Source organism: Glarea lozoyensis (genome assembly GCF_000409485.1).
Source record: "Glarea lozoyensis ATCC 20868 chromosome Unknown GLAREA19, whole genome shotgun sequence".
Taxonomy (NCBI): Eukaryota; Fungi; Ascomycota; class Leotiomycetes; order Helotiales; family Helotiaceae; genus Glarea; species Glarea lozoyensis.
In genome coordinates this window covers 662-27,791 of record NW_007360993.1, presented here as the reverse complement: position 1 = coordinate 27,791, position 27,130 = coordinate 662, and the positions used below count along the sequence as shown (strand labels likewise).

Genomic DNA, 27,130 nt, shown 5'->3' with positions numbered 1-27,130 from the left:
AAAGCAACGATGGTAAGGATCTTCTCTCAAGCCCCTCATGATCTTTTATGTTAACGGAATACAGCTTTGTTCAGCACTAAGGCGGATGAGTTCGAGCCAGAGGAGCTTCGCCAAAGCAACGATGGTATGTTCTCAATATCCGTTTGTTGACTGTACCTCTAATGGGAATCTAGCCTTGTTCAGCACGAAGGAGGATGAATTCTGAGCATAAGATCTCAGTAGGTGCCTTTCAATCCACTTTCTCTGCATAACAATATTAATGGGAAACAGTGCTCCAAGACCAAGTTATTCAAATGCGTGGAGTGAGAAGCCTGGGCCTTGGCTGAGAAACCACGAAGAAACTTGGATCTGAGAATAACTGGGTGACCGCAAGAGTAGTTCGATTTCATAGTACCTTTACCTCTATTACGTAGCAGAAATGAAGTTGATGTGGAAGATGCTTGGGTTACGAATATCTATGTGATGGCCGTCTTACAACTAATGCGAACCTTTCTCTAGCCCAAATCCGAGGTTCACCACAGCCTTCTGTTAGCTACAAGAAAACGGACTCGGTTACTGTCTTGGTACCGGGTAACATTCTTAATTTCTTATCATATATCATACACTTGGAAGGTTCTCATTTTGTTTAGATACAGTCTAGAGAGTCCATTGAATATATTTAGGGTAATAGGAAAGTATTTAGTATTCTTCGTGAATTTGCCTCCTCTAGAATTAGAGCGGTGGGTATATTGAGGAAGTCTTTTTGACTGAATATCGATAGGCCCATGACGTACACGCCTATCTTTAAGCGGCAATATTACCCCTTAGTGTTAAATAAAGAGTTAAATAAGATCGCCGCTTTAGTCTACTGGTGCAGGATACTGTGTGACTATAGGAATCAGTCTTGCTTCTGGCAATCTTCGCGGTATGTCAGCATTTCTAATGGCGATCGGAAGCCAGTAACGAAATTAGAAATGGTGTGTCAAGCTGGTCGAATGAGCATCGCGTCGATGTCGTTGCGAGTTTGTGTTATTTAAGGTTATCGGCAAGTGGTCTTCGAATGAGAACCTTGACTGCTGTTTATCAGCATCATGCATGTCAGTCCCAATACGACATTCAGAAAAATGTTTTATGATGAGTATTTCAGAAATCCGATAAATTGATCTACAACACAACTCTGAACTCAAAGTTCGCTCTTCTCTTCAGTGCCATCAGTTACTTCGGTGAGGATACCCGTCTTAATATCATAGGAAAGCCCAACTATTTGCGTCGACTTGGCGATTAGAGGCGAAGCTTTAAGGAGAGCCATGTCTTCTCGCACGCTGTCTTCGATACTAGGACGAATGAGCTTCAGGAATGCTGAGATGCATTGGATTGACTTGCCTTGCTTTGATCTCGCCAAATTGCATTTTCTCAATATTCGTCTTTCCCCCTGGCGATAACTCAATTAGAGCCTTCTTAATCGCGTCGTCGTGAAAATGTGTCATTCCACAGTCTGATGAGAAAAATCAGTATTGCTACAAAACATTAATCATCGGAAAACCTACCGGTATGGTGCATAATTGCAATAGTGCGCGGAGCGCCAATCGTTTGAAGTACAGACAGTGTACGGATAGCGTCAAAAGCGCGACCTCCCGCATTACGAACCATGGTTGCCTCTGTTACTTGTAAGTAAACCGCATATCCATAGTTCAAAGATGAGAGTGTGACAGTGAGCGCTGTGGAATTAAGGGAACCTACTCAAGGTGGCATCAATACCCAAGATCTGGTACGGATTGAGTCTTGGATCAGAGCATGAGAGTACTACCACCCCGGCGCCAGTAGCTCGCATAGTTGAGACCATTTGAAGTAGAGCCGGTGGAGATTGATAGGAACTCGCAAATTTGCTAAAAGATGTTAGGATAGTTCAAACGTAAGGTATTGCATGCGACTTCTTTACCTATTGCGGGCTAGCATCTCAACAAGGGGGCCTTTGATAACCATATTGAATTATTTTGAAAAGCTCTGAATTGTCAGGGATCAACTTAGGAATGTGAGTATGTGCTAAGAGGTGCTGCGGTGCGAATGTTAAGCTTGATGAGAATGATAAAATAGAAGGAACGAGACGGAAATAATGAACTTTATGTACCAATATTTTCAAAAGTATCATCTGCTTAGATCCATTGTCTCTTCGATATAATCAACGGCCGAAAACAATTTCTGATCAATGTATTTCACTTCATAATCAACGAAATAATCAAGACACCTCGGGAGTGCATATGATTCGAATCTTTTCATCATCTAGGAAGACCTATCAACAAGTTCGATGCGGTTGATAGCCAATTGATATCACCGACTGGGCGATAACAGATTTGAATAGAACCATTTTGTCGATTAATAATCTTTGGACACCGGCATCTGGGCAAAAGCGCGTCTGTTCTGCGCCGCATCCGCAACCCTGGTCCGCAAATCCCGCACGCACATGAACCTACGGATTAGATCATCCAACGGGATTGATAATACTATGACGTGGGGAAGTCTTATTGAGTAAAGGGATGAGACGGAAGTACGTATCAGTGCAGTATGGATATTGGGAGTGAAGACCAGGAGTGAAGACCGCAAACGACTGTAGAATGAAGTTGTGACTTGCCACAAGCCTGTCTTTCCACACGAAAGAAAGATTTCATTTTACAAACACGACTCAAGGGATCCGAGACGTGCTCATGATAAGTGTCGCCGCACTTGAAATATCTTGACCACAGTCTGGTGCTCGAGGTGCCAAGCAGCACAAGATAATAACCATCTCTCGGTACCCAATCCCTTCCGCAAGACAGACCTCATGTGAAGTGATTATTCTAGACCACCTGCATATACATTCACCCCGGCTTTTCGACCGTCGACTCTCTTCTTCGTCCGTTACCCTACGGAATCTCTTTTACATATGAATCAAGGAGAACCGTTTGCGGAGACCTCCGTTTGGTTTCTCTGTGTTCTTAAAGAAGCTTAGAAGCAAACAATGGAGAGACACCGATGTGCCCGTCACTTATGGCAGATCCAAGGACTTGAAAGACCGATTGTGTGTACTGGTTTGTACACATTCAATTTCGTAAGACAGGATTCGCGAGGCTCGAGGACCGTATCGTTGTTGAAGATTCGAAATGACGGGCGCATTTGCAGATATGGGCTCGGTACGGGGGAAGAAAGAGTCAGGAGGCTCTGAAGATATCTGTCTGGCTCGAAGTAGAGGAAGAGTATATTTAATGAAGGTCAACAGGAAGGACCTTGGAAAGCAACGGCCCCGGAAACGAACTTAGGACGTGCGGATAAGCAATTGTCATGTTCGGCACTGAAACGGATCAGTCCAGTATAGCTGGTATGCCACGGTTGGCATGATTTCATCATGATACTCGGGCCAAGATACGATGGGCATCGTGTTGAGCGTGGCGTGTCGTCCGTGAGGTTGTTGCGTGGAGAAGAAAGCTCTTGGTGGCGGGGAAATTGCGGCGCAGAAAATGCTTGCGCATCTCATCCCCCATCCTCCCCAGGCCCAGCCCCAGCTCCATCCCCGCTCCCCACAGCACTTGCATCCACAGTGTTGGGTCGACAACGTGTGAAGTGGACTTTTCACTTGAGTTGACACGCCGACCTCTTCACGAGAACCTACTTTCTCGCGGTGAAGACGTCAGGAAGGGTTGTTTCAAATATAACATGATCGTCTGGGCCTAACGCTTTATTATTCCTCACTTCGATATCCAATTGCGCTCTCGACGACCGGTCACAGATGTTGAGCTTAGAATAATCCAACATTACCTCGGATCCAACACGTCAAGCGGCTTTGTTGCCGGCATATAACCCGTCCCTGGATAGTGGAACTTAAGAAACGCCGCAGGTTGCGCCGACAAACTGGCTTGTAGCTTCATGGCATTATTGGAATTTGCATTTTTAATCTCATCTTCACTCACGCAAGGTAGACCGATTCAAGATCATGCTAAGGTTAAATGTCGGTGTTTGTGCATGTTGACGTAGGCGAAACCTTGACTATTGTCGGCCAGTCCGTTCTGCATTGCCATTCAATTGAAGGTCAAGGTCGCATACTCTCCGTCCTAGCTCTCTAGAGTCATATTCTTTCGAGCTATCTCAGAAGCATGACTCGACAAGCTTCTGCCACTCAATCAGTAAGTTCTGACATCTGTCTCCTGGTCCCTATCTACATTGCTGATCTGTGTTAGGCCAGACTCTTTGTTATTAAAGTCTAATTATTCATGACCATGCCTCATCATCTACCAAGCATTGAGCCGATCTGAAGTGCTTGCTAAAAAAGAAATGAGAGATTGGATTGGCATTGTAGGTTTACCAGTGTGAACAGTCTTGCACCCTGTCAAACTGCAATTCATCCGTCGACGATGACGGAACCACCATCCTCATCTTTCACACTTTCCACATCTCTAACTGTTATTCAGGGAGAACTTCGGTGACCTGTCATTCAGAATTTTCAATCAATACGCAGGTCTGAACTAGTTTGACCCAAGCGACCTCCAAATGAGCTTTAGCGAGCGGGGTTAGGAGAGTTTTCTGGGGAAGAGAGAGGGGGGCAAGGCACGAGGATTAAGCAAACCAAGCTTCTGGCACTTGCGATATGAGATTTGCCGGATACGATCGCTGCGAACATCGCTTGGTACTATCTTCGGCCCTTTTTCGCCTTCACATCGACAGTAGCACTTTGCTCCTCCGCCTTCGAACCTCCCGTATGCAGCTGCCTCCGCTTCCCCATTCTCCAGATTCATTTTCCGACAGGCCTCGCCAAGTCGCTACCCCACCTTTTGATCTTTCAGTGGGTTTTATACACCTCGTAGTGGAATAACTTCGGATTACTGCCCTTAGTCTTCCAGTCAAGAGTCAGATTTCGAGGCTGGCTTCAATGTTTGCACAGCTTTCGTGGCGGCATGACCTGGTTTCCTGGTTTTCTAGCATATCAAAGATCGGGCCGGCTTCTTGAGGATTTGCAAGAATGTTTTCATCGAAATATTCGGCCGAAGCGGTCTTCTACAGCATGTATAAAGCCTCAAGACTTTCTCGCAGGTTTTGATGTCAAAAACTCTCAGACCCCCAGACATTCGTACAGAGTCAAGGCGAACTCTAAATCTCATAATGTTGTTCTCATTTCTACAAGTAGCAGCTTTAGCGGCTACTGCCACTGCTCAATCTGCTGTCTCTTCGGCCTCCAACTCCACATCTTCATACCTTCCAATTCTGGGTCCATATGGAAACTCGCCGCCGGTCTACCCTTCTCGTAAGTCCCAGATATCTGAACACTTATAAGTCAAATACTTATCATGAACAGCAAATGCCACTGGAATTGGATGGGAAGCTGCTTTAGAAAAGGCCAAGGCATTCCTTGCTCAGCTTACACCAGAAGAGAAGGATGATATGGTTGTAAGTCAACCTTTAACCCTGTGATACTCGAATCCAAATTAAGGAAATTTCTAGACAGGAAAGCCAGGCCCATGTGTGGGCAACATTGTACCTATCCCACGTATTGGTTTCAACGGGCTTTGTCTTCAAGATGGTCCCCTAGCCATTCGTGTTGCCGATTATGCTAGTGTTTTTGCGGCTGGTGTCTCTACCGCTGCATCTTTTGACAAGAAGTTGATGTACGAGCGTGGTCTGTATATGGGTGAGGAGTTTCGCGGCAAGGGAGCCCAGGTTGCACTTTCGTAAGTAAGTTGGGACGCTTTGATGTCAAAAACTAATCTTTTTCAATAGACCTGTCGCCGGCCCTCTTGGTAGATCTGCCTATGCTGGCAGAAACTGGGAAGGATTTTCTCCAGATCCATATCTTACAGGTAAGGCAATGGAAGAGACTATCAAAGGTATCCAAGCCGCTGGTGTTCAAGCGACTGCCAAGCACTGGATTGCCAACGAGCAAGAGACTCAACGAAACCCAACATACAATGGATCTGTCATCGTTCAAGAATCAATTTCATCCAACTTGGACGACCGGACTATGCACGAGCTTTACATGTGGCCATTTGCCAATGCCGTCCGTGCTGGTGTTTCCAGTGTCATGTGCAGTTACCAACGTTTGAACGGATCTTATACCTGCGAGAACTCAAAGGCCTTAAACGGGTTGTTGAAAGAAGAACTTGGCTTTCAGGGTAAATTAGACCGCCTTCATGCCTATTTTTTTTGGACTGACTAACAAACATAGGATACGTTATGAGTGATTGGGGAGGAACTCATTCCGGTGTCCCGTCGATTGAGTCCGGTCTCGACATGAACATGCCAGGTGGACTTGGTCTTTACGGACTTACTTTTGGCGAAGCCTCTGACTTTGGCCGAAACGTCAGCATTGCAGTTTCAAACGGAACTCTCGATGCATCTCGAGTTGATGAGTAAGTTCCCTTGTGTGTACATGTTGCTGGAAAGTGGTCGCTGATGACTAATTAGTATGATCATCCGTATCATGACTCCATACTTCCATCTCGGTCAGGATGTCGACTTCCCCCTGGTTGATCCTTCCAGTGGAGATCTCAATACCTTCTCGCCAACCGACACATGGTTCAGATATTTCAACTTGAACGGTACTCGTTCTCGCGATGTGAGAGGAAACCACAGCGAATCTATTCGCGAGTTGGGTGCTTCAGCTACCGTCATGCTCAAGAATGTCAACAATACCCTTCCTCTCAAGGCTCCAAAGGTGATTGCCATTTTTGGTAATGACGCTGGTGAGCCAGCTCCTGGATACTTGAATCAAAACAATTACGAGGCCGGAACACTTGTCGCCGGTGGTGGTTCTGGAACTGGTCGCTTGACATCCTTGGTTACTCCACTGGATGCTTTGAAGGCTCAAGCGCTGAAGACCGGCGCAATCATCGAGCCGTACCTTAACAACACTTTGATTGCGGATACAGATATCCAAACTCTCCTTAACCCCGGACAACCAGACGTATGTCTTGTCTTCTTGAAGACCTGGGCCGAAGAGGCTGCCGACCGCAAGTCTCTAGATACCGACTGGAGAGGAAATGATGTCGTGGAGAGCGTCGCATCTTATTGCTCCAACACTGTCGTAATCACTCACTCCTCCGGCATTAACAACCTTCCCTTCGCCAATCACACCAACGTCACTGCCATCCTCGCCGCCCATTTCCCAGGTGAGCAAACCGGTAACTCAATCGTAGACGTCCTTTACGGCGCAGTCAACCCATCCGGAAAACTCCCATACACAATCGCCCTCGAGATCGACGATTACAACGCTCTGCCACTCACTTCTGTCAACTCAACCGACCCATACGCATGGAACATCTACTTCGAAGAGAAGCTTGAGATTGACTACCGCTACTTTGACGCCCAAAACATGTCCGTCCGATACGAATTCGGTTTTGGTCTCTCTTACACAACCTTCTCAGTCTCAGACTTGACCTTCCTTAAGTGTGGAAACGCCACAGTCACATCTGTTGCCCCAGCAGGTGCTGTTAACCCAGGTGGTAACGAAGCGCTCTGGGAAACCCTATGGTACGTCACTGTCGAATTGACAAATACCGGTACGGTCGCAGGCGCAGAAGTTCCACAACTGTATCTCAGTTTACCAGCATCCGCACCAGCTGGAACCCCACCAAAGCAACTCCGTGGATTCGAGAAGGTCTACCTCGAGCCTGGTGCGTCGTCCACCGTCACGTTCCCATTGATGAGACGTGATCTCAGTTATTGGGATATCATCTCCCAGGACTGGCTCATTCCCGAGGGAGAGTTTGGTTTCAGTGTTGGATTCAGTAGTCGGGATATCAAGCTGACTGCTGGTTTGACTGTTGTTTGATGATTATATGGATAAATGATAATGATATTTTATGGTTACAGGTGGATAGTTAGATAATGAAAATACTTGCGCTCTTAATATAAGCATTGGCCCGTTCGTGTTTTCTCGAAAGCAAATAGCAGATGTGTGAAGCTTACACTAACGAGTCAACACTTGATCATCTAGTGATCTCGCATCTACTGCGCCTCAAGTGGGATAAGTTTTATATTTCATAGCCTCACTCGCGATGAACAAGAGATCTGGCATCGCGTCAATATATTTTTGTGTCAACAGTACTAGTGAGCTTTCACCGAAGAGCAGTGAATTAAAGGAATACTCAAACTACTCAAACTAATCATGAATAACTTAAGTTAAGTTGAGTTGAGTTAAAGTGGTAGACCTCCTGAGTTAAGTTTGAGTAGTGACTTACACTACTTATGATTAGTTTGAGAAGTTTGAGTAGTATTAGTAAGGCTCCTAATATTACCCCCTATAGAGGTATAAGGGGTACGTTTAATACACCTCCTATATACTAGAATTATTTTGTAAGGCGGTATATAAAATATTACCCCTTAGCCCCCCCCCCCACTTAACCTCTATAGGTAGGTGGCGTCTAGTATTATAGGGTATATTAACTAGTAATTAAGGGGCTGACCCGAGGTTCCGAGATATCTAATTGGCTAGAGGTCACGCGTGTGGCGCTACTCAAACTACTCAAACTAATTATGAGTAGCTTGAGTTGAGTTTGAGTTGAGTTTAAGTAGTGACCACTACTCAGCTCAACTCAACTCATTTAATACACTGCCGAAGAGTCTCAGAGTCTTGAGATTAGCGGATTGTATGCAGCTCGGTTATATAATTAAATTATTATTTACCATGTTAGTTCGAATGTCTGCAGCGAACTTCCCTTCGCCGAGCAGAACTGTATCAGGCGTGTCTAAAGCTGTTCGTCGTAATTGATCCTTTCCTTCCGGGGGATAGCGTACATTCGCCATGACAATCCGTCCGTTGAGTCAGAATAATGTAAACAACAATTCGTTTGGTGCTAGTAGGGTGCGAAATCTCAAAGTAGCAGTAGGATTCTGTATTCTTGGAAAGTATTGTGAACATGAGGCATAAGCTAGGAGATAGTATGAAGTCCTTCAACTGAACGTCTCATATAGTCAAAAGAAGAGGGAACCTAGCCACTTCATTTGGCAGAAGAATTGTAACTTCAGCGACGCGACGGAGTGACAGCGCAGGTCGGATTTCAATCAAAGATTCAGGGATCCGAGGATAAGATGCCCAATATCTAGACGGCGAAGTTACTGTGCCGGAGAATATTAACTGTGGCATGAGAACGATCAAACAACCAACGTGTGATTGTTGTCACAGTCGGACGTAGAAAATAAAATACGATAATCGTCTGACTCCTCAACAATTCTACAAACCTGGGAGACGGGGTTTTTCGGGAACAGCACTCATTGTCGTTTCGTATGGAATAATTGGTATCAAACTTCTACCACGCTGAATTGCTTCAATAAAGTACAGTGACTCTCTGTCTCCAAAGTCTAATCACTGGTAATTTGCCAGACCACAAACAAAGTTTCGCTTTTTATGCACCTTGCGTCCCCCGTCATGCCGGCTTTCCGAGCTCGACCACAAAAGCGTGAGTACCGGGAACAAACCCCAAAAATACCAACATATGCGAAGAATAGAGAGCAGCCCCGTATGCTGAATATGTAGTCCTCCAATGAATCCGCAATTGAACGCCACAATGCAATAGATCCCTCATTTTTCCAAATACATAACATGACACCTTGAGCATGATAATGGTCTTTGAAGCACCTTCCACTTTTCCATCAATTTGGGGCTGGAACATCATCAACGAAAAGATCGTTGAATGTTCCGTCTGATTTGGTCTGCCGATGCCGACTCGTTCGGTAGAAGTGTTGGACTCAAAGACCCCAGAAGCTCGCTGATGTCCTGAGCGTTGTCGTCGCTGCCGTATAATCTCGTGTTTGTGCGCACACAATTCTCATACCATTCCTCGCAGGTATAAACAATCTGCTCAGCCAACTTCCTCTTTTGCGCCTGCCCAGTGAAAGGGGCCAGGCCACTGTACCACATGGTCTGAAGAACGGCGACGATAGTCTCGTATGGAATGTTGACTTCAACGAACAAGTCGACTACCCAGTTTCGTGGACCGATGTTGTTTTGATACTCGGCAGCATACTTTTCTATCATTTCAATGATGTGTTCTGCATTGAACGTGACTTCGGAATGATTCAGGCGATCAGCCATGTCTTTGATCATGGTAATAACAGCTTCGTATGGTTGTTGAGTTTGGCTTGGATCACTGGCGACCTTCGTGTGGGTAGTTTCGAGAAGCTGCTGCCAGGTAGCGTTGATGTCGGCAGCATTGCGATGATCGGCACACTCGTAGATCATTAAGCAGATATCATAGTAATTGGCGGGATCTGCATACTCATTGTACAGCTAAATGATGTTAGTGATATGACATGGGGAGCATGTGAGCGAACTTACGTTGGAGAGATTCAATATCAAATTATCCAGCTCCTGCACAATTTGCGGTCTCCGCTCAGCTGGCATTCTTGTGTCTACGCGAAGCCGACCAAGAAGCTCGTCCTGAATGTTTGCAACATCAAGTAATTCGCCAATTTCGTAAAGAAGGATCTGTCGTGCCTGTCTCCCAATTCCAGGGCTTTGAGTTGACGCATTTGCTTTCGCCCGACTGAGATACTCAATTCTTTTTGCCAAAGGAATTGCAAACTCGCTCTTCGCCAAATCCAGTTGAACAGCAGCTGCCTCGTAAAAATGCTCGCGGTGAACGTAGAATCTCCATAGCAGATCAGATCTCTCCACACTAGTGGGCGCAGATCGAGTCAAAAATTGGACCACGAAGGGAGAATCGACGGCCAATAGCCTATTCTCCCACCCTTGGGCCAAGTACCAATCGTACAGATTGAACTGAAAGAGTTCATCGTCCGAGTCATCAATTACACTATGTGCTTCGATCCTTTTGGTGGCGATTAAGGTGGTCTGACCATCGATGACATCTGGTTGTTGATTGGCTTCATCATCCACGCTTACGAGGACTCGATGAACAAGATCATAACATTGTAGACGGAAGTTGTATACCTGACTTCGAGAATCATCTTGTGGTTTGCCTTCATTGACCCACATCTGGGCCTTGTTTCCACGATCAGATTCCTTTGCGACGAGCAGAGCCAGGTTGATAGCGCCAGCATAGAATTGGAGAGCGCAGAATTGCTCAACGGCACTTTGCAGGTTTTGGAAAGAAAGAGAACCGGCGACTTGTTGGAAGAGACGAAGACTCTCGTTCAACAAGTTGCGGACCATGTCTCTGCTTGAACCCGGTTCGCCAGCCTTTTGTAGTTGCTCCTGAGCCTTGAAGATGATTACATCGTCGGCGCTACAGAAGCTGCCACATCGCCTGCGCAGCGCATCTGCAACAGTATCGACATTTGAACCGTTGGCAATGTTTCTGTTGACAATCGCTTTCACGAGAACCTTGGCGAGATCCTTCCCCTGGTCAGTTGAGAACAGAGCTTCAAACGTGAGATCCCGGAATCGCTGCCTTGTGAAGTCATCGATATTCCTCCAGATGTCGTCTACTCTTTCTTCGAAAAGCATTTGAACAAAAGATATACCCTCGATAATACTGGAATTGAGTTTCTGAAGGGAGTGGAGCGCTTGATGCTCGCCTTGGAGAGCGACCTGCTCCGCTTGGCTGGCCACATGCTGAAGACTGTCCGGTCCAGAGAGACCTTCGATGAAAGTTTTGTTCTCCTCCAAGAAACTTGCAAGTTTCGCCAACTCATCCTGAACTCCATGCAACGTGTCTGACTGGATGGGGGAAGTGATCAAAATAGCAGAGTTTGGTGTTATGGTTTCCCTGATGACCGGCGTCTTCCAAAGAGGCCGAATGAGTCGTGCCATGTAAAGCGCAAGTCCTTCATGTCGTGAAGACGGCCTCACGTTATCCGCCGCATTTGAAAGACCTTCAGACACCGAGTTCTCATTCAACGAAGGCCGACCACCATATTCTATGAATGCCTTTCTGGCAATTTTTAATGTTTCCGGGTCATTGACCCTCGCAACCCGATTATCGCCCGGTATAACATCGTTCCCTTGACCACAGGCTACAGCCAATGCAGTCGCAGTCGTCTCGCCTCTGCCGTACTGGCGGATAAACTTCTTGATTTCCACCTCGAGCCCGTCGTCACCGCCTCCACTACGAATAGCAGAAGCGAAAATATCTACAAGCCGCCGCCGTTGAATGATGTGAATACCACTGTTGGTGAGAATTGCCACCTGGGCAGGAATATCATCGAACTGCACGGCAAGCTCGTTGCCAAAACCAAGTGGTCGTCTAGCTGCGGCAAATGATGGCGTGACAAGCCCAACAGCCTCCGCACGCCCTCCCATCGCTATCCAACAACCTGTCTCGTAATACCGTGATGCTTGAGCTGAGACTGCTCGAGCTTCCGCTGATATTCTTCCTGTATCTGGGCCGGAAAGAAAGAGAGAATCAACACCGAGATTATCTTGCTTCGAAACAAAACAGAAGAACAGACCAGGAGGAAATCGGATGCCTTTGCGACTCGAAGACAATGCAGTAGATGTTACGTCGGTTGCGGGATCTGCACCTTGCACTGAAGAAGCTCCAGGTGGCTTTGGATTTGTGGAAGGGGGAAATTTGATATGTTGAACTTGCATACTTTGCGGGGCACCTTGGCCGGTGGAGTATCCATAACCACGAGTTGCACTCAAGAACAAGCGACACCCAGTCAGAGTTGTTGCCATCAAGTGTAATTTCGAGCCTTCCTGAGCAGAGATCGGGTTGATGGTCACAATCTTCAACTGATCGTTCAGCAAGGGGGATTGCGAAATCATATGGCTGATGTCTCTCAGACATTCCTGTTTCTTCTTTTCGATTACTTGTTGAAGGGTGCTAAGCGTGTCCATGTGGAAAGTTCGGATTGAGGATTCGGATGAAAGTGTATAGAGCAACCGTCTGCTGTCGTCGACGACCATCTGAACAATGTGCTCGTCATTCTTCTTATTCCACGTTGGTACAATGGACGAATAACCTGTGCTTGTGTGGTTGATCTTCCCGCATCGACTGGCAAACCATTTTTCCTCTTGCTGGTAAGTAAGCTCATAAACGTCGTTATCCGCGCCAGAAAAAAAGATACGACCAGTTTCGGATGATCCCTCGATGACTTGAACGTTTATCCCACGGATAGCTAGCGTCATGCGCGTTTGGTACAGCGCAACTGTTTTCACTCCAGAGGGCGTAGAGCCTGCTGCCACTCCTAGCAATATAATCTCCTGCGTAGTTGCAACGACTAGAAGATGCGTAATGCTTTCCACGAATACCCGCTTCCTTGGCTTGACCAGCTTCACCGCCGTGATTTGATGTATTTGCTCCTCAAACCCAACAAGTTCTGCATTTGGATTCGTGTAATCCCAAAGGTAGAGAGCGGAATCGATCGTGACATATGCGTGGTTCAACTCTGCGAATAAGCCCATGGAGGTGGAGACTTCTGCTCGATTGTATTGTTCCAGTATTCGATCGGGGATATCGTAGGTTCTCGTGCGCTGAAATGGCGACCATGCGGATTCGCTGGCATGGTTTGGGATTTCGTAGTCTGATGAGATGCCCTCTGCCAATGGTATTAGCCAACCCTCACGCTCCTGACAAAAGACATTTACTTACGTCTGACATAACTATCGAGATCGGGAAAACTCGCATCCCTTTGCAAGACCTCATTGATTGTCCTAGCAGCCCTCTGAATAGGTTCCAACGATTGCGATTGCGACACTGGCGCTACCGGCTGAGGGGTTTGAGTATTCGCCGTGGGGCGCGGCGCGGGTTGCGCGAGCGGATTGAACACAGGCTGCGGAGGAGGATTGAATCGATTGACGGCAGGAGTGTTGAAGAAAGTGCCTGGTAAAGGCCTTTGCGGTGTTGCTACAGACATTGTAGGCGATGTTCGTCGAAGTGGAGAGGACGTTTTCGGAGAGGGAGCGCGACCGACGGTGAGGATGATGATGGGGATTAAAAGAATGACATTGGGAGCTGTATCAGCACTTGAATTGAGCTCTTGTGGGTTGCGTGGCTTGCGACAGGAAGATGACCCTGTCTCTAGTGGTGTATCTTTCTTGTAAATACGCAGCTTTCGCGAAACGCGTGAGTCGGGTCCTCTCAGCCACATGGCAATCACGTGCCATCACTCGAATCCTGGTTAAGGCACCTTCGCACAGCGACGGGTGCAAACAGAGTCGCTCAAAGTCTACGAGGGCAAGATCTGGGTGAAAATAGGGTGAAAGCCACACATAAGGAAAGAAAAGCTTTGATTTTATAGTTAGAATTGGTGGTTTGGATGATGACCTGGAATTCAGTGATGTTGAGGTGAACAAGTGACGCAACACTGTATTTATTGCCATCATTGGTACAGCTGCTCTACGCCGTACTCTGCAGACTCCCGGCAGCTATTGAATTTCTCTTCAGATATATATTAGTGTGCTACTATCTACAGGTACTATAAGTACAGTAATTGCCTTTCCTGGACAATTTTCTGCTTCGGCGCCTTCTGATTTAGTACTCGGTATAGACCCTCCACCAATCCCATGAAAGCCAGTGAACAAAACTCAAGCTGTACTCGACCGCTGCCATGGATTCAAATTTGGACGCATGTCAAATACTATTTAGGCCTTTTTAGCCTCACGCTCAGCCTTTTTCAGCGCTCGAACCCTGATATCCATATGCATTTTCTTATTGATAGCCAGTCCAACAGCACTCCCAATTCCAACTGTATTCTCAACCCACCACTGCAAGAGGGCATGACTCCAATACGGCGTACGTGTAGCAGCAAAGTTCTGTGCACCACCACTTCTGCCAATCTTGTTCAACACATTCTTGACAAATGGTCTGGGACGCGGAATCAGAGCTGTAGGTTTGCGGACCTTGCTCATTGCTGAAACAACCAGATAGCTTAGTACCAGCTCAACATCAACACCAGTGCCACTAAGCTCGCTGGAAAGAGCAGCAGACCAGTGTTGCAAGAAGGCTTTGCTTCCGGAGTAGGTTGCGAGAAGAGGAGTTGGCATCCAGCCACCCATGGAACCCATAGTCATGATCAAGCCGCGCTTCCTTTGTACCATTCCTGGCGCAACAATTTGTGTAACTCTCAACGTGGCCAAGCAATTGATGCCAATGATATCCTTCATCTCCTGCTGCGGCGTCTGCAAAAATGGCACTGGAACACTATGGCTTTGTCCGACATTGTTGAGTAAGATTGCAACGTCGAGCCCGTCGACCAATGCCTTCAGCCTGGCATAATCCCCATCGTCGTTCTTCGAAAAGTCCATTGCCAGAATCTTGCATTTTACTTGTGACCCAACATATTTCTGTTCGATTTCTTGGGCGAGGGTCTGGAGCTTGGTTTCGGTACGGGACACGAGGACAAGATTGAACCCCTTCTGCGCGAGCTGAATGGCGTATTCTTTTCCGATACCGTCAGAAGCACCTGTAATGACTGCCCAGCTTCCCTTCTTGCCGTATGTTCGAAGCTTTTCATAAGATCAGAACATGATAGCAAAAGTAGTCGCGAGAACTCACATTCTTCCCACCGAGAACGAACAAACTCAGGAGCAAGCGGGCGTAACTGATGATTTTGCTGGAGGCGGAAAAGAACCCAATTGCAGCCAAGGCTAGCAAAAGGGTGTTTGGAATTTTCGCTGCGAAGGAATCCATGGTGCCTTGAATCTTTGTTTCCAACTCGTTGGTGGAAATAACCTATTTATGTACGAGTAGTCTCGTCGGGTATCATACTTAATTTTGTTGAGCTGGCTGGACTTTCTTTGGAGACCAATGTCAGACTGCAGGGGTCGGGCGATCGCATGTGAATTCCCAGAGCTTTGCGCAACGTGCGCCATTCAGGTCAACAACCATCAACCAACACCATCGACTTCCTGCTGCCCCTACCGCTGTTGGCCGTCAAGATCCAATTTCAACCATTGTTTTCCAAAACCAGCTAGGAACATCCCAAAGTACGAAAAACGATCTTGGACTGGAACAACTAGAGAAGCCTGACTTCGAACAACCTGATCTTATTGCCGTTGGAACCAGAGCTTTTTGCACATCGCAAAAGAATCACACCAGCGCAATTTACAGCAATGTCGTCCCTTCTCTCGTCAATTTCCGCTTACCTGCCGCAATCCGAGGGTTTTCTCCCACAATGGCTCCTCTTTGTACCTATTCTCTGTCACTTGACTTCTTGAATTATGCTAACGACGTGCAGGTATCTATAGTATCAATTGGTAACACGGTTCAATGCTACCTCACCACGAACTATTCCGAGCAAGTCTATCTCGGTCCGGCGCCCACACCAGGGCAAGCCTATCCTCCTAAATCCCCTACCACGCCTCTCTCATCGCGAACATTCGGTACATGGACTTTGATTCAATCCATGGTGCGAGCATACGCTGCCTACAACATTTCAAATCCGCAGATTTACCAAATGGCATATTTGACATATGTCGTGGCATGGCTCCATTTCATGTCTGAGTGGTGGGTTTTCAAGACGGCAAGATGGGGAAGGGGATTGATGTTCCCTGTTTTGATCGCAAACGCAACTTTGGTCTGGATGTGGAAACAACATGGGTTTTACGTTCAGTAAAGGGTTTCGATTCATCAAGAGTAGCGATAATTTGTGGTATACCCAAGGCTGTTTCAACCGAGTCTATTTCGATAATGGTGGGTGTTTATATAATGTATAATGGATTAGTGGTGGAATCAGACAAATTCATGAAACACACGGCCCTATTGCAACAGCTTCCTGTATAGTGTGCCTCCGCAGTCTCGCAGTCTTGCCGCCGCTTGTTCGGGGGTGATATCTCTCTGCGGTTCCGCCATCAACTCATACCCGACCAGGAACTTTCTCACCGTCGCACTTCGAAGTAGCGGTGGGTAAAAGTGCATGTGGAAGTGCGATGCTTCAATTTCCTCGTCAGTGCCCTCCAGGGGGGCTTGGTGAATTCCGGAGCCTTAGACCGTCAGTACTAAGCCGTTTTCTTTTACGTTGGGGATATACGTACTGTATGGGAAGCTGGTCTCAAACAAATTGTCGTAACGTCTCGTCACCTCTGCAATAGCTTCCGCAAAGTCCTGTTTTTCCTCGTCGTCAAAATCAACCAAAGCGCGCTTGTGCTGCTTGCTGATAATCATAACCTCGAATGGCCAAGTTGCCCACCAAGGGCAAACGACCAAGAATGTCGCATTTTGGAACACAATCCTCTCCTCCTTCTCCATTTCCAACTTGGCATAGTCCCCCAGCAACGAACATCCCCCGTGTTCATGCCTGTATTTCTTTTGCTGCACTAGCTCTTGGGCTGCTTCGTCGGGCAAACCTGTAGAAGTCCAAACTTGACCGTGTGGGTGAGGATTCGAGCATCCCATGGCAGCGCCTTTGTTTTCAAATATCTGCATCCATCTGTATTGCGCATTCGGGGCCGCAAGAGAAAGTCCAATGGGCTCGAGTTTTGTTGGTAGGGACACTTTCGCAAGCGGGGAGTCTGGAGACAAATGAGCCTTGTATATTTCGGTCCATGCTTGGACGACAGGGAGAATTTCTTTTGGGGAGAGGTCGGCAAGTGTGAGATTATGGTTCGGCGCAAATGTAAGGACATAGCATTTTCCCGTTACCGATTCTGCGCGGAGGAGCAGACTGGAGAGGTCTCTCGAAATTAGCAAAATGCATCTGGAACTAGCAGGTAGCGCCAACCTTTCGTGTTCTCTTCGGGCTTGTATTCCGCTTGGTCCTCCTTCACCGCGCTGTAGTCATTGACGAAAACAAAGGTGTTCGTGTATTTGGGATTCGTGTCGCCTTGAGCGCGCTTGTTTCCCGGACAGAGATAGCACTTGAAGATCAATCAGGACTTGTTTACACGCTGAATACCGGGTCGCATACCGCAGGGTCGTAATCAGGCAGAGTAATCTTAGATGCCGACTCTTGTTGGCCTCTGGATCGTCAGTATTTCTATCGTATGTGGGAGGCAGCAGAATGATTGTATACATACTGCCATGGTCTCTTGGTGCGATGAGGGGAGACCAGCAACCAAGTACCCCGCAATGGATTATACCGCCGATGCGATATGTCGTCGAGAATTTGTTCCGGCATGTTTCCCTGTGAAGTGATAGAATTTCTCACAGATGAAACAATTTTGAAGTTTGAAAAGCATCTGCGAATCGGGTAGCTTTAAATTAAATTCAAAGGTCCCACCCTTGCAATATCTGTTTCCGTGAACCTACTCTAAGCTCCGCGAGTTCCCCGGTGGCTCTCCACAGCGGGGTCGTTGTTACCACTGGAAAAAGTTAGGGCCGATTACCTATCAACTTCAACGTCGTCGGCGACCACCTGGCACCGGGGTATATTCTACGATCCCCTATTTCTAAGTTATGGAAACACTGAGATACTCCATCAGCTTTTAATAAACAGTGGACTTCCGTGCCCTTTTCCATTCACCCACGCCATTCCTATGTTTTTTCTTTAAAACACCACCATCTCTTCGACTGAGCATGTTACCACCTAGACGCTCCCGAAAATATGCACGCAAAACTAAAACTGGCTGTAAAAAATGCAGGTTGGATATACAATCAATCATAATATAGGCCTCGTATATATCTAACTACCATAGAGTACGACGGGTTAAATGTGACGAACGGCATCCAATATGTCACAAGTGCTACTCGACCGGTCGCAAGTGTAAACGTTTTGATATTGTAGTAAATAATCGATCCATCAACCCGGCAGTAAGTAAAATACGGGATGATCCTCGTTTTCTTCGTACCTACCTGTCTTTGCGCAAGACAAATGGCAGCTGAGACACGATATCGTGTATTTGGCCGATCAAGTTGGTATAACATCGCGCACGGTGTAGTTCGTGGGCTATCTTGAATAACTTAAACTTTGTGTTGAGCACTTTGCGAAATCATTATGCAGCCTCATAATAGTAGGCAGGAGCTAGCATTTATTTCGCGAGCATACTCCCGTGGAACAAATACATGCAGCCATTACTGAGATATTTCCTACCATCGGCGACGAAACAATTTTCAGAATTCAGTCCATTACAATCTCGTTGTGAGTATATTGTTCCTAACTATATTGCAAACGGATAATTGAACTTTGGGGTGAAATAAAAAAACGTCGCTTGTTCCACAAATTCAGAACGATCACTTCCAATCACTTCTCTGTGGCATCTGGTACCAAATTCTGGTCGAGTTTAATTCCACAGGCTTGCCACGCGAACTCTTCATCCGGTATGCTGCTGTTGCATTGGCTTCCCTGCACGAGGGCTTTGCGCCTCAATAGCCTCATGGTGACCAGAATGAGAGCATTTTCCTTCAGTACTATGGTTAAGCACTCGCAGGAACAAGAAACTGCAAAAGATCAGTCGACCATCGTCACGGTGATAGTTTGTGTCTTATTTTCCTACTTTGAAAGCTTGCGAGGGCAATTAGCACATGCGATCACGCATCTGAGAAGCACTTTGGATGTTCTTTCTTCCCATGCGACAATAACGGCTTCCACAGCGTTGCTGTCCATCCCTCATATTCTCACCCGAGTTGGATTTCAAGCGAATTACTTCGTGGATAATACCCATCATGCTCGACTGGCTGGGCAATTACGAAGTCTTTGTGGTCTTAATATGGGACCGGTTCTTGGTTTTGAAGAGTCACAAACGTCTTTATACTCTTGCTTCAACGGCAGCATGTTCTCAGGACAGAAGGAAAATCAGATCGATGATTTGGTATCTCTTGGTACTAATTACCACATGGCAAAATGTGCAAAGCTTATTCTTCAAGAATCGGACTCCCCAAGGTTTGTGCGAGGAAGAGACTCGGCTATAAATAACCTTATGGAATGGAAAATGGTTTTCGACAAACACCTAAGTACACCTGACGAAGCGCAAACTGACATAAACAAACAAGCAATTACTCTTCTCCAGCTACATCATTTAGTAGCCACAATGATGCTGAGTCCCGATTTCACAAGGTACACGGGACAGACCATCCTGGAAAAAGACGCGAATAACTTCGAGTAGATCGTCAGCTGGTGTAGATTCTTGCTTTTCAGCGATTCTGCTTTGCCAGCACTGATGCCAGATGTGGGCGTTATTGCACTGTTGTTTTCGCCCAACTAAGAGTCTCAATTCTAATTTGCGGAATCAAGTAATGAAATTTCTAGAATCTAACCATCGACACGAAGGAATATGGGATTCGAAAATTGCAGTCAACATCATCAACGAAATTCAACCAACCGTGTGATCGAAATCCGAAACTGGCTGGTCTGCAAAGGAGCCAGCCTGTCTAGGACCCGTGTTCAGATTTACGCTTGGGTGGCTTCCCAGTTTCTGACGAACTGGCAGGGCAGATAAAAATATACTTGTATTGAAAGTTCTCCATAATTGTCGACAAGACTACTACCAACGATAGGTCTATGGATACATCGCCAGTATCTCACAAGATACGAAAAAACAGGAACTGTCTTCTGGTTCAAACGCCACGCAATCTTTTGACTTCGGATAGCTAGTCGTCCAGGACTCGTTGCACGATCTCATCAAGATCTTCATGAACAAGACCCAAAAGCTCGTTTGAATCTCTACCAGAGAAGTCACTACCAGTGTTTGCGCCATATTGAACAGCCATAATTAGGAACTTGAACGCTTCAACAGGATCTCCTCCGGTTTTAAACATTTCATTCGCCTCGTCGACCTTTGTCCTTGATTCCACACTCGTTGTCTTCCAAGGTTCCTTTGAATGTTTCTGGAGAGCGGCCAAGATTTTGTTTTGCGTGGTGGTAACGGAGGAGACGAATAAGCGACGGTTTTGTGTCGCCTCGGGTTGCAATAAAGCTCTCGCCACAGCATCTAGATGAAGAAGGGTTGTCAGCTTTTATTTCGCGGCATTTAAAACATTTGCTTATGAAGCATGTTTTTGGGGTTACAAAGCGTGGGGGGGGGGGGGGGGGGGGGTAATATATCGAGGCGATCACTCACCTCCGATCAATGCGAGCGTGCTTGTAGAGAACGGCTGATCCCCCTGGTCAAATATCATCGCTTCTCGATTGACCACATCGAAACCCATCCTTCCATTCAAGAGACACCAGTCCAGAAACGGGCCGGTAATAAAAGCTGTCCAGGTGAGACCCTTGGACTCCTGCGCTTGAAGATGTGTAACAATATTCGCTCTGATTTGCAATGCAGGCAAGTGTTTGATGGCATTTGCATTCGTCGAGTCGTACGCGAACTCGGCGGGAATAAATCTCTTGACTCCAGCCTTGACAGCAGCGTCGATGATTTGCTTTTGACTCTCACAGGCCCATGGCGACATCAAGCATACAACAACATCTTGGTTTTTGAAAGCTTCAAGGAGTTCGGCGGTTGGATAGTCATCTGCGATGGTAACAACCTTGAAGGTGGGTGCGAAAGAGGAAGTTGAGCATTTGCGAGTGAGGATCGATACTTCGAAATGTCTTGCGAGTGCTTTCAGGATGGCAGGTCCAAGACTGCCCCCTGCTCCAAGAACAATGACTCTTTGGAATACTGGAGAAGCCATGACTGAGGATCCTTGAGAACGTGTGCGTTTGTTCTTGATCTTGCTACTTGTTGAATAGACTTTGAATCTGTCTTATCTACTTAAGATAATAGACGAATTAGAGGATGTTTTGTCGAGTAGTTTGTCTTTCAATAAGAGACAGACTTGTGAGCGAGAATGTTACTTGATTCTGTTTTCTAGAAATAAAATAGACTGGAATTAAAGGAGAAATCACGCCTCTTTTATACACGCTCCATGAAATAAAACCTTCACTGTCGAGGAATATGATTTCAAATCTCTTCTCATTGTTATCCATACGCAGCACCTCTTTTCGCTTCTGCTTTTATGGTGGATGATCCCAACAGCCAATTGAAACCGAGTTGGGGAACGAACCCACCAATCAGAGTATCATTTTCATCATTTCCCCATATAAAAGAATTAACGGCCATACCTAAATTCTGACAACAAGTCGATTTCATTCGTGAATTTCGGGATTATCGTGAATTTCGGGAGACTGGAAACGAATGCTGCGCAAAGGATCACTCTGCGGAATGAGCTCAATAAAAATTGGCTCCTACTTATTTTAGATATACGATATTGGGTTAGATGTAAGAAGATACTGAGTAGCGATGGAAGATGCCCAATAAAGTCTCACGTAGGTAGTGGATAAAGAGAAGTATAATATTTCATGATTAATATCACGTGATTCAACCTCCTTTTCCAAGCTCGGCTACCACTTTTGATGCCCTGCTCTCGAGGCGAATGGAAAAATACATGTGCTGCTTCATAAGTCCTAGGGTGTTACAGCTGTATATACATTAATTGCTCATACGATGATATTTGAATCGTGTATTTTTAAGAGTTGCTGCTTCCAAGTTTATTCATCTGACTCCTGACCGCAGCATCGACCAAGCTCAAAAACTCGTCATCCGTCAAATAGGTCCACTCTTCATTCTGCCAATGATTAAATTCCTGGGGTGTGGGAGGTGTCCAGTTTTCCGGGAACGGTGTGCCATGCACAGCCTTCTCATACTCTTCTTTATGCATACATCTACCCGCGATGTAATTCACTCCACGCATCGCAGCTGTAGAGCGGAAGCCATGCTGGTCGAAATGTCGAGGCAGAATCTCAACAGCCGTCGCTCCAGGTGACATGAAAATGATGTGCGTCATGGCAGCGCCGTGATGGCCAACGAGGATGTCGGTCGACTGGGCAAGTTTGATCTGCTCTTGAATTGTAATGCTGGCGAAATCGACCACATTGATAGGAGACTGTGGGTAGCGTTCCTTCAGACTTTTCACCCAACGGTCGAGTGCGACAAACTTCCTATTCTCTTTTCGCTCCACGATTGTAATTGTCGGATGTTTGTGAATATCGGTGATGGGGCGCTGGACCACGCCGTAAAAATCAAAGATGCGGTGGACGTATGTCGTCAAAAGTGTCTGCGAGGGGCAGGCCTCAGGATAGCCAGTGTCCAGTAGGTTAGACCAAAAAGGACTGCCACACCCAGGAAGCGGAAGGATCACATTGCCAAAGCAAGCTGCTCGCTCCCAGGAGCTCTTGCGGATGGGCTTTTCCCCAGTAACAATCTCCCAGAGCGGTTCCAGTAGCTCCTCCCGATCATCGTCAAATACTAGTTGAACATGTGCGGCATCTTCCTCGGACAGCCAAGATGTTCCTGTGGCAGGATTGATAGCGATCCGTAGTGCATCCAAACTATGTCGCGCCTAATAGAATGTGATCGTTAGACTCAGTGGGCAGGCATTTGTGGAGGTGAATAACATAGAATGAGAGAAGGCAAGGGAAAGAATAGCCCCGAAAACGTACTTGCAAAATCTCCATCAACTTGTGCCATATGTTGTGTGTGTCGGTGCTATCCCGTCGCATAAGCATCACCCACTCCTTACTATCACTTTTCTCCCGTGTACAGCCATCGATGTCCCCGCCATTTTCGAACTTCCAGGTTTTTAACGAAGCACCCACGCCCGTATCACCCCAATACCATCCCCAGTCTGTGGGCCGGTCACGGAAGCCTTCGAGCCCAGATGCAACATCTGAGGAGTTGGCTCGCTCCGCTGCTAGATCCCGAAGTTTGCATTGGATGCCAAATTCCTGCTCTGAGCCGGTCTGCTGCTCCGGACGAAAAGACACGCCTTGGGCGATGCACAGAGGGTCGGTCTGTCCCCACCCTCCCGTCATCGGTATCGTAAGTCGAGGTGCTGTGAAGCACTGAAATGCGCTTAGCGACTCCGATTCGCAATATGGTAGTTGATGGGTCGCGATGTGCTCAAGATAGGCCGGCGTGAAGAATAGCTCGCATTTCTGCTGGCTTTCGCTGAATGTTAAAGGCGAATAATCTACCGGAAGACCCGCAGTGGCAGCTGGGGGCTTTGGCGATGTGAGGGTAACATCGTCATCTTTCGTCTCTGTCAATGGTTTGGATTGTCGAAGGCTTCCTTCATAGAAGTTGCCGGGAAAGAACTTTGGCAGCTCGCCCACGCAGTACATGTAGTACACCACGACGACAAGACTCAAACAAATGGCGGAGCTCAGGATGCTGTACTTGCGGTTCAGGCGTCTGGGACCTGCTATCATGGTGACTTTCAAGGGGGAAGCTCGACAGTCACAATTGAATTCCCAGTGAGGTCTTCATGGGAACGAGTTCCAAGTAGCTGATGTTCTGCGGACATGTCGAAATAATGGTGAGGTTGGAATCTCAAGAGATGTTGGTGTTTGAAAGTAGTACGTACAGAAATAGAAAGATCATTGCATTGCGCCGCAATCCCTTGGTAAGCGAGCCGCCTAAGCCTTTATAGGCGCTGTACTCCGTACTGAGCGGCTAACCATGGAAATTTCATTGGCTTCCGTCGCTTCGGCTTGCGAATCTACGAAACTTTGCTAATCCAGAAAGGTCTTCTGTTGTTGCTTCGATATGTCAACAAGAATCTATATGGAAGTCATAAGGGGTGAATTTGTTGATACCCTTCCTAAAGTGGTTGTCTTTGTGTCAAGCGTAAACAAAGCACACAGAATTTACACTTGTGGATTTTATTCTCGATAATCGCGTTTGTCGTGGTCATAGGCGCAGCAGTCAGCGGTGGCATTAGCGGGTCGATGGCTGCCCGATCTCAGAAGTCTAAGGACAGTTCTTCTACGACAAAGGCTATCCATCGAATAATAAAATCACCTCCGCCTCGTAAACATTTGCCTCAAATACGAACAACACCCCTACTCCATCCAGTTCAAAGCCAATTGCGCTCACGACCACGGAGATAATAGGGCTCATTACCTCGAGACTGCCCATTGTCAAAGGGCACGTTATATGATGTGACTCTCGGTCCACGGGTCCATTCGTTGCGCAAGTTTTATAAAATGAGTCTCGTTATACCGGAGCCAACGTCGTCAGCACCCCTACAAATGACTTCAACACTTGCATCAACCGCTACGCCGGGTATAACTTCCACAACAACTCCACTGACAGGTATGTTAAGTTCCTTTCGTCTGCCACTCCTCCTGGGGACACATTTGCTTTACCATATTATCAATAACTTTCCTGTAGTGATTTTCATTGTGAGAGACCCATCGCTGACTTTTGAGCTCTACATTGGTAATTCGGTTTATTGGTGGAATGCCATCAATTCCCCAGGACGAGGGATATGCAAGGCTTTCCAACTCAGAACTCATCAAGTGGATTCCAATTTGAGGTTCAACCCATATGCGACTCGGCTGGGTGGATTAATATGCGTTAAATAGTTGTTTGAGCAATTTAAGACACTTTAGCCACTCCAATCCGGAAACTTACAACACCAGTACCCCGCGTATTTATTTATTCAATGGAGAAAAGTTGCCGATAATCTGACAAAATAACACGAAAAATCGCTTTCTCGCCCTCTTGAAGATGGGGAAAATCTCCTTTTTACTTCTACTAATAACACCCACTTGTTAATATTGCAGGTTTTCTCCAAGGCCGAGCGGTTGATCATCAGAAACTACTTTGACATGTTTACTACTTTATCCGCCACTAGGCAAATATTTCTCCGCAAATCAGGAACTTCCACTGGGCCATATTGAACACATGATTAGAATTTTCTTTACAAGTTCTGTGGCACGATTATCGCAGACATAAAAGACGCGAGTTCCGGGTTTCTCGCCCTGATCAATCCTAACCTCAACTAGAGTTTACATGCAATAGTACCCTACACGAGAACTATCACCGCTACAATGTTCAATTTTGCAAAATCAATGCTACTGGCGGTTTCCGCTAGCGTCTTAAATCCTGTACTTGGAGCCGCTACAGTCAGAATCAACGCGCTTGGAGACAGTATCACTGGATCTCCAGTACGTACTGTTTCAAATTGCTACCCTGATATGAAAATTTTCTGATTCGACCCAGGGTTGCTGGCGTGCTCTTTTGTGGCAGCAACTGCAGAATGCCAACATCAAGAACACCGATTTTGTAGGAACTCTCGCTGGTCAAGGCTGCGGATTTACATACGATGGTGAAAATGATGGGCATGGTGGATTTCTTGCTACTGGCATCGTAAAAAACAACCAACTTCCCGGTTGGCTTAGCATTTCAAAGCCGGATATCGTTATGATGGAGCTCGGCACCAACGACGTATGGAGTCATCTGCCGACTGAAACGATCGTTGCTGCACTCACCAAGCTGGTAGACCAAATGCGTTCTCAAAAGCCAACCATGAGAGTTCTCGTTGCTCAGATCACACCTATGAACCCCAGTGGTTGTTCAGATTGCAATCAAGGGGTGATAAATCTCAACAAGGCCGTTGTCGCTTGGGCACCTACCAAGTCCACCGCTGCATCGCCAATCAGCGTTGTCGATTGCTTCACAGGTTTTAACACCGCAACGGATACAAACGACGGAGTACATCCGAACAATTCTGGTAATGCAAAGTTGGCGAATTGCTGGTTTACACCATTAAAGGCCGCTATCGCTTTAGCGGGTGGCAATACGACTACTGTAATTCCTTCGGCGTCTACAAATTCTAAACGATAAGATGAGTTTGAGGCAAACCTGGAATGAAATATTAAAAGAATGTACTAGCCCTAATATTTTACCAAATTTTTTGAGCACTAATGAATTTAAGTTCAAAACTAACTTATTATTACGTAAGACCTTACCCCATTTTTTTGCATATCCCTTTGCGTCGTGTACATACATTCATCTGTCTACTTTGACCAATTCTTGGGCTTTGTTTTCTTCGTCTTGTTCTTCTACGGTTTTATTTATTGTGACATTAATATCATTTTAAAACAAGCCTCCGACCTATTCCCCAGCTGCTTACCCCTTTCCAATTCTTCTTTGGGTTGTCGAACATCACTTCTGCTAAGAACCCGTCTAGAATAAACTTATCTAGATCCCAGTGCTCATTGCTCTTAGCCGTATCCTTCTCTAACAACTTGCCACATAACGGCTGCCTCATTCCCCTGCCTCCCTCATCTGGCCAAGCAATGTGCTCAATAAATTCACCATGCTCTTTGCGCTGGAGAGGTTCTGGACCCACGTTATCAACCAATATCAATGGTTCAGCAGGTATGAGTGCATTAAGAGCTTCAGCCGAATGCCCCATGTAACAGCCTACAATCCTTTTACTAGAATTCTTACCCCTAAACTCCCACTCTTCACATTCTCCGTCACTAGGTCCCTCACAATATCAACATCCTCTCTCGTCGTCTTAAAAAGCTCCATCGTTAAGCCCTTCTGCTCTCCACTCCCATCCCAGACATCAAA

The 27,130-nt window shown here is 46.5% G+C and overlaps 10 protein-coding genes across 10 annotated transcripts; 4 read left to right on the top strand and 6 right to left on the bottom strand.

Moving 5' to 3' along the window:
• Positions 1-1,313: 1,313 nt before the first annotated feature.
• Positions 1,314-1,962, bottom strand: GLAREA_12528 (beta-carbonic anhydrase, cab; the record flags this gene model as incomplete). Its single annotated transcript, XM_008083309.1, has 4 exons — positions 1,314-1,474; positions 1,527-1,637; positions 1,720-1,865; positions 1,919-1,962. The coding sequence occupies 4 exons, from the start codon at positions 1,960-1,962 to the stop codon at positions 1,314-1,316; spliced, it is 462 nt and encodes a 153-aa protein (XP_008081500.1).
• Positions 1,963-5,106: 3,144 nt separating this feature from the next.
• On the top strand, positions 5,107-7,771 carry GLAREA_12527 ((Trans)glycosidase; the record flags this gene model as incomplete). Its single annotated transcript, XM_008083308.1, has 6 exons — positions 5,107-5,248; positions 5,300-5,391; positions 5,446-5,672; positions 5,722-6,113; positions 6,167-6,350; positions 6,406-7,771. The coding sequence occupies 6 exons, from the start codon at positions 5,107-5,109 to the stop codon at positions 7,769-7,771; spliced, it is 2,403 nt and encodes an 800-aa protein (XP_008081499.1).
• A 1,842-nt stretch (positions 7,772-9,613) lies between these two features.
• GLAREA_12526 (uncharacterized protein) lies at positions 9,614-13,995 on the bottom strand (the record flags this gene model as incomplete). The annotated part of the gene is made up of 3 exons (XM_008083307.1): positions 9,614-10,228; positions 10,277-13,443; positions 13,497-13,995. 3 exons carry the CDS (start codon positions 13,993-13,995, stop codon positions 9,614-9,616), a joined length of 4,281 nt encoding a protein of 1,426 aa, XP_008081498.1.
• Positions 13,996-14,488: 493 nt separating this feature from the next.
• Positions 14,489-15,536, bottom strand: GLAREA_12525 (NAD(P)-binding Rossmann-fold containing protein; the record flags this gene model as incomplete). Its single annotated transcript, XM_008083306.1, has 2 exons — positions 14,489-15,352; positions 15,402-15,536. The coding sequence occupies 2 exons, from the start codon at positions 15,534-15,536 to the stop codon at positions 14,489-14,491; spliced, it is 999 nt and encodes a 332-aa protein (XP_008081497.1).
• A 484-nt stretch (positions 15,537-16,020) lies between these two features.
• On the top strand, positions 16,021-16,461 carry GLAREA_12524 (uncharacterized protein; the record flags this gene model as incomplete). The annotated part of the gene is made up of 1 exon (XM_008083305.1): positions 16,021-16,461. The coding sequence occupies one exon, from the start codon at positions 16,021-16,023 to the stop codon at positions 16,459-16,461; it is 441 nt and encodes a 146-aa protein (XP_008081496.1).
• A 143-nt stretch (positions 16,462-16,604) lies between these two features.
• On the bottom strand, positions 16,605-17,961 carry GLAREA_12523 (HIT-like protein; the record flags this gene model as incomplete). Its single annotated transcript, XM_008083304.1, has 5 exons — positions 16,605-16,828; positions 16,880-17,518; positions 17,566-17,701; positions 17,752-17,803; positions 17,861-17,961. 5 exons carry the CDS (start codon positions 17,959-17,961, stop codon positions 16,605-16,607), a joined length of 1,152 nt encoding a protein of 383 aa, XP_008081495.1.
• A 1,207-nt stretch (positions 17,962-19,168) lies between these two features.
• On the top strand, positions 19,169-19,885 carry GLAREA_12522 (uncharacterized protein; the record flags this gene model as incomplete). Its single annotated transcript, XM_008083303.1, has 1 exon — positions 19,169-19,885. One exon carries the CDS (start codon positions 19,169-19,171, stop codon positions 19,883-19,885), a length of 717 nt encoding a protein of 238 aa, XP_008081494.1.
• Positions 19,886-20,369: 484 nt separating this feature from the next.
• GLAREA_12521 (NAD(P)-binding Rossmann-fold containing protein) lies at positions 20,370-21,398 on the bottom strand (the record flags this gene model as incomplete). Its single annotated transcript, XM_008083302.1, has 2 exons — positions 20,370-20,710; positions 20,840-21,398. 2 exons carry the CDS (start codon positions 21,396-21,398, stop codon positions 20,370-20,372), a joined length of 900 nt encoding a protein of 299 aa, XP_008081493.1.
• Positions 21,399-22,232: 834 nt separating this feature from the next.
• GLAREA_12520 (DUF563-containing protein) lies at positions 22,233-23,973 on the bottom strand (the record flags this gene model as incomplete). Its single annotated transcript, XM_008083301.1, has 2 exons — positions 22,233-23,105; positions 23,206-23,973. 2 exons carry the CDS (start codon positions 23,971-23,973, stop codon positions 22,233-22,235), a joined length of 1,641 nt encoding a protein of 546 aa, XP_008081492.1.
• Positions 23,974-25,599: 1,626 nt separating this feature from the next.
• On the top strand, positions 25,600-26,395 carry GLAREA_12519 (SGNH hydrolase; the record flags this gene model as incomplete). Its single annotated transcript, XM_008083300.1, has 2 exons — positions 25,600-25,716; positions 25,772-26,395. The coding sequence occupies 2 exons, from the start codon at positions 25,600-25,602 to the stop codon at positions 26,393-26,395; spliced, it is 741 nt and encodes a 246-aa protein (XP_008081491.1).
• Between the last annotated feature and the right edge of the window lie 735 nt (positions 26,396-27,130).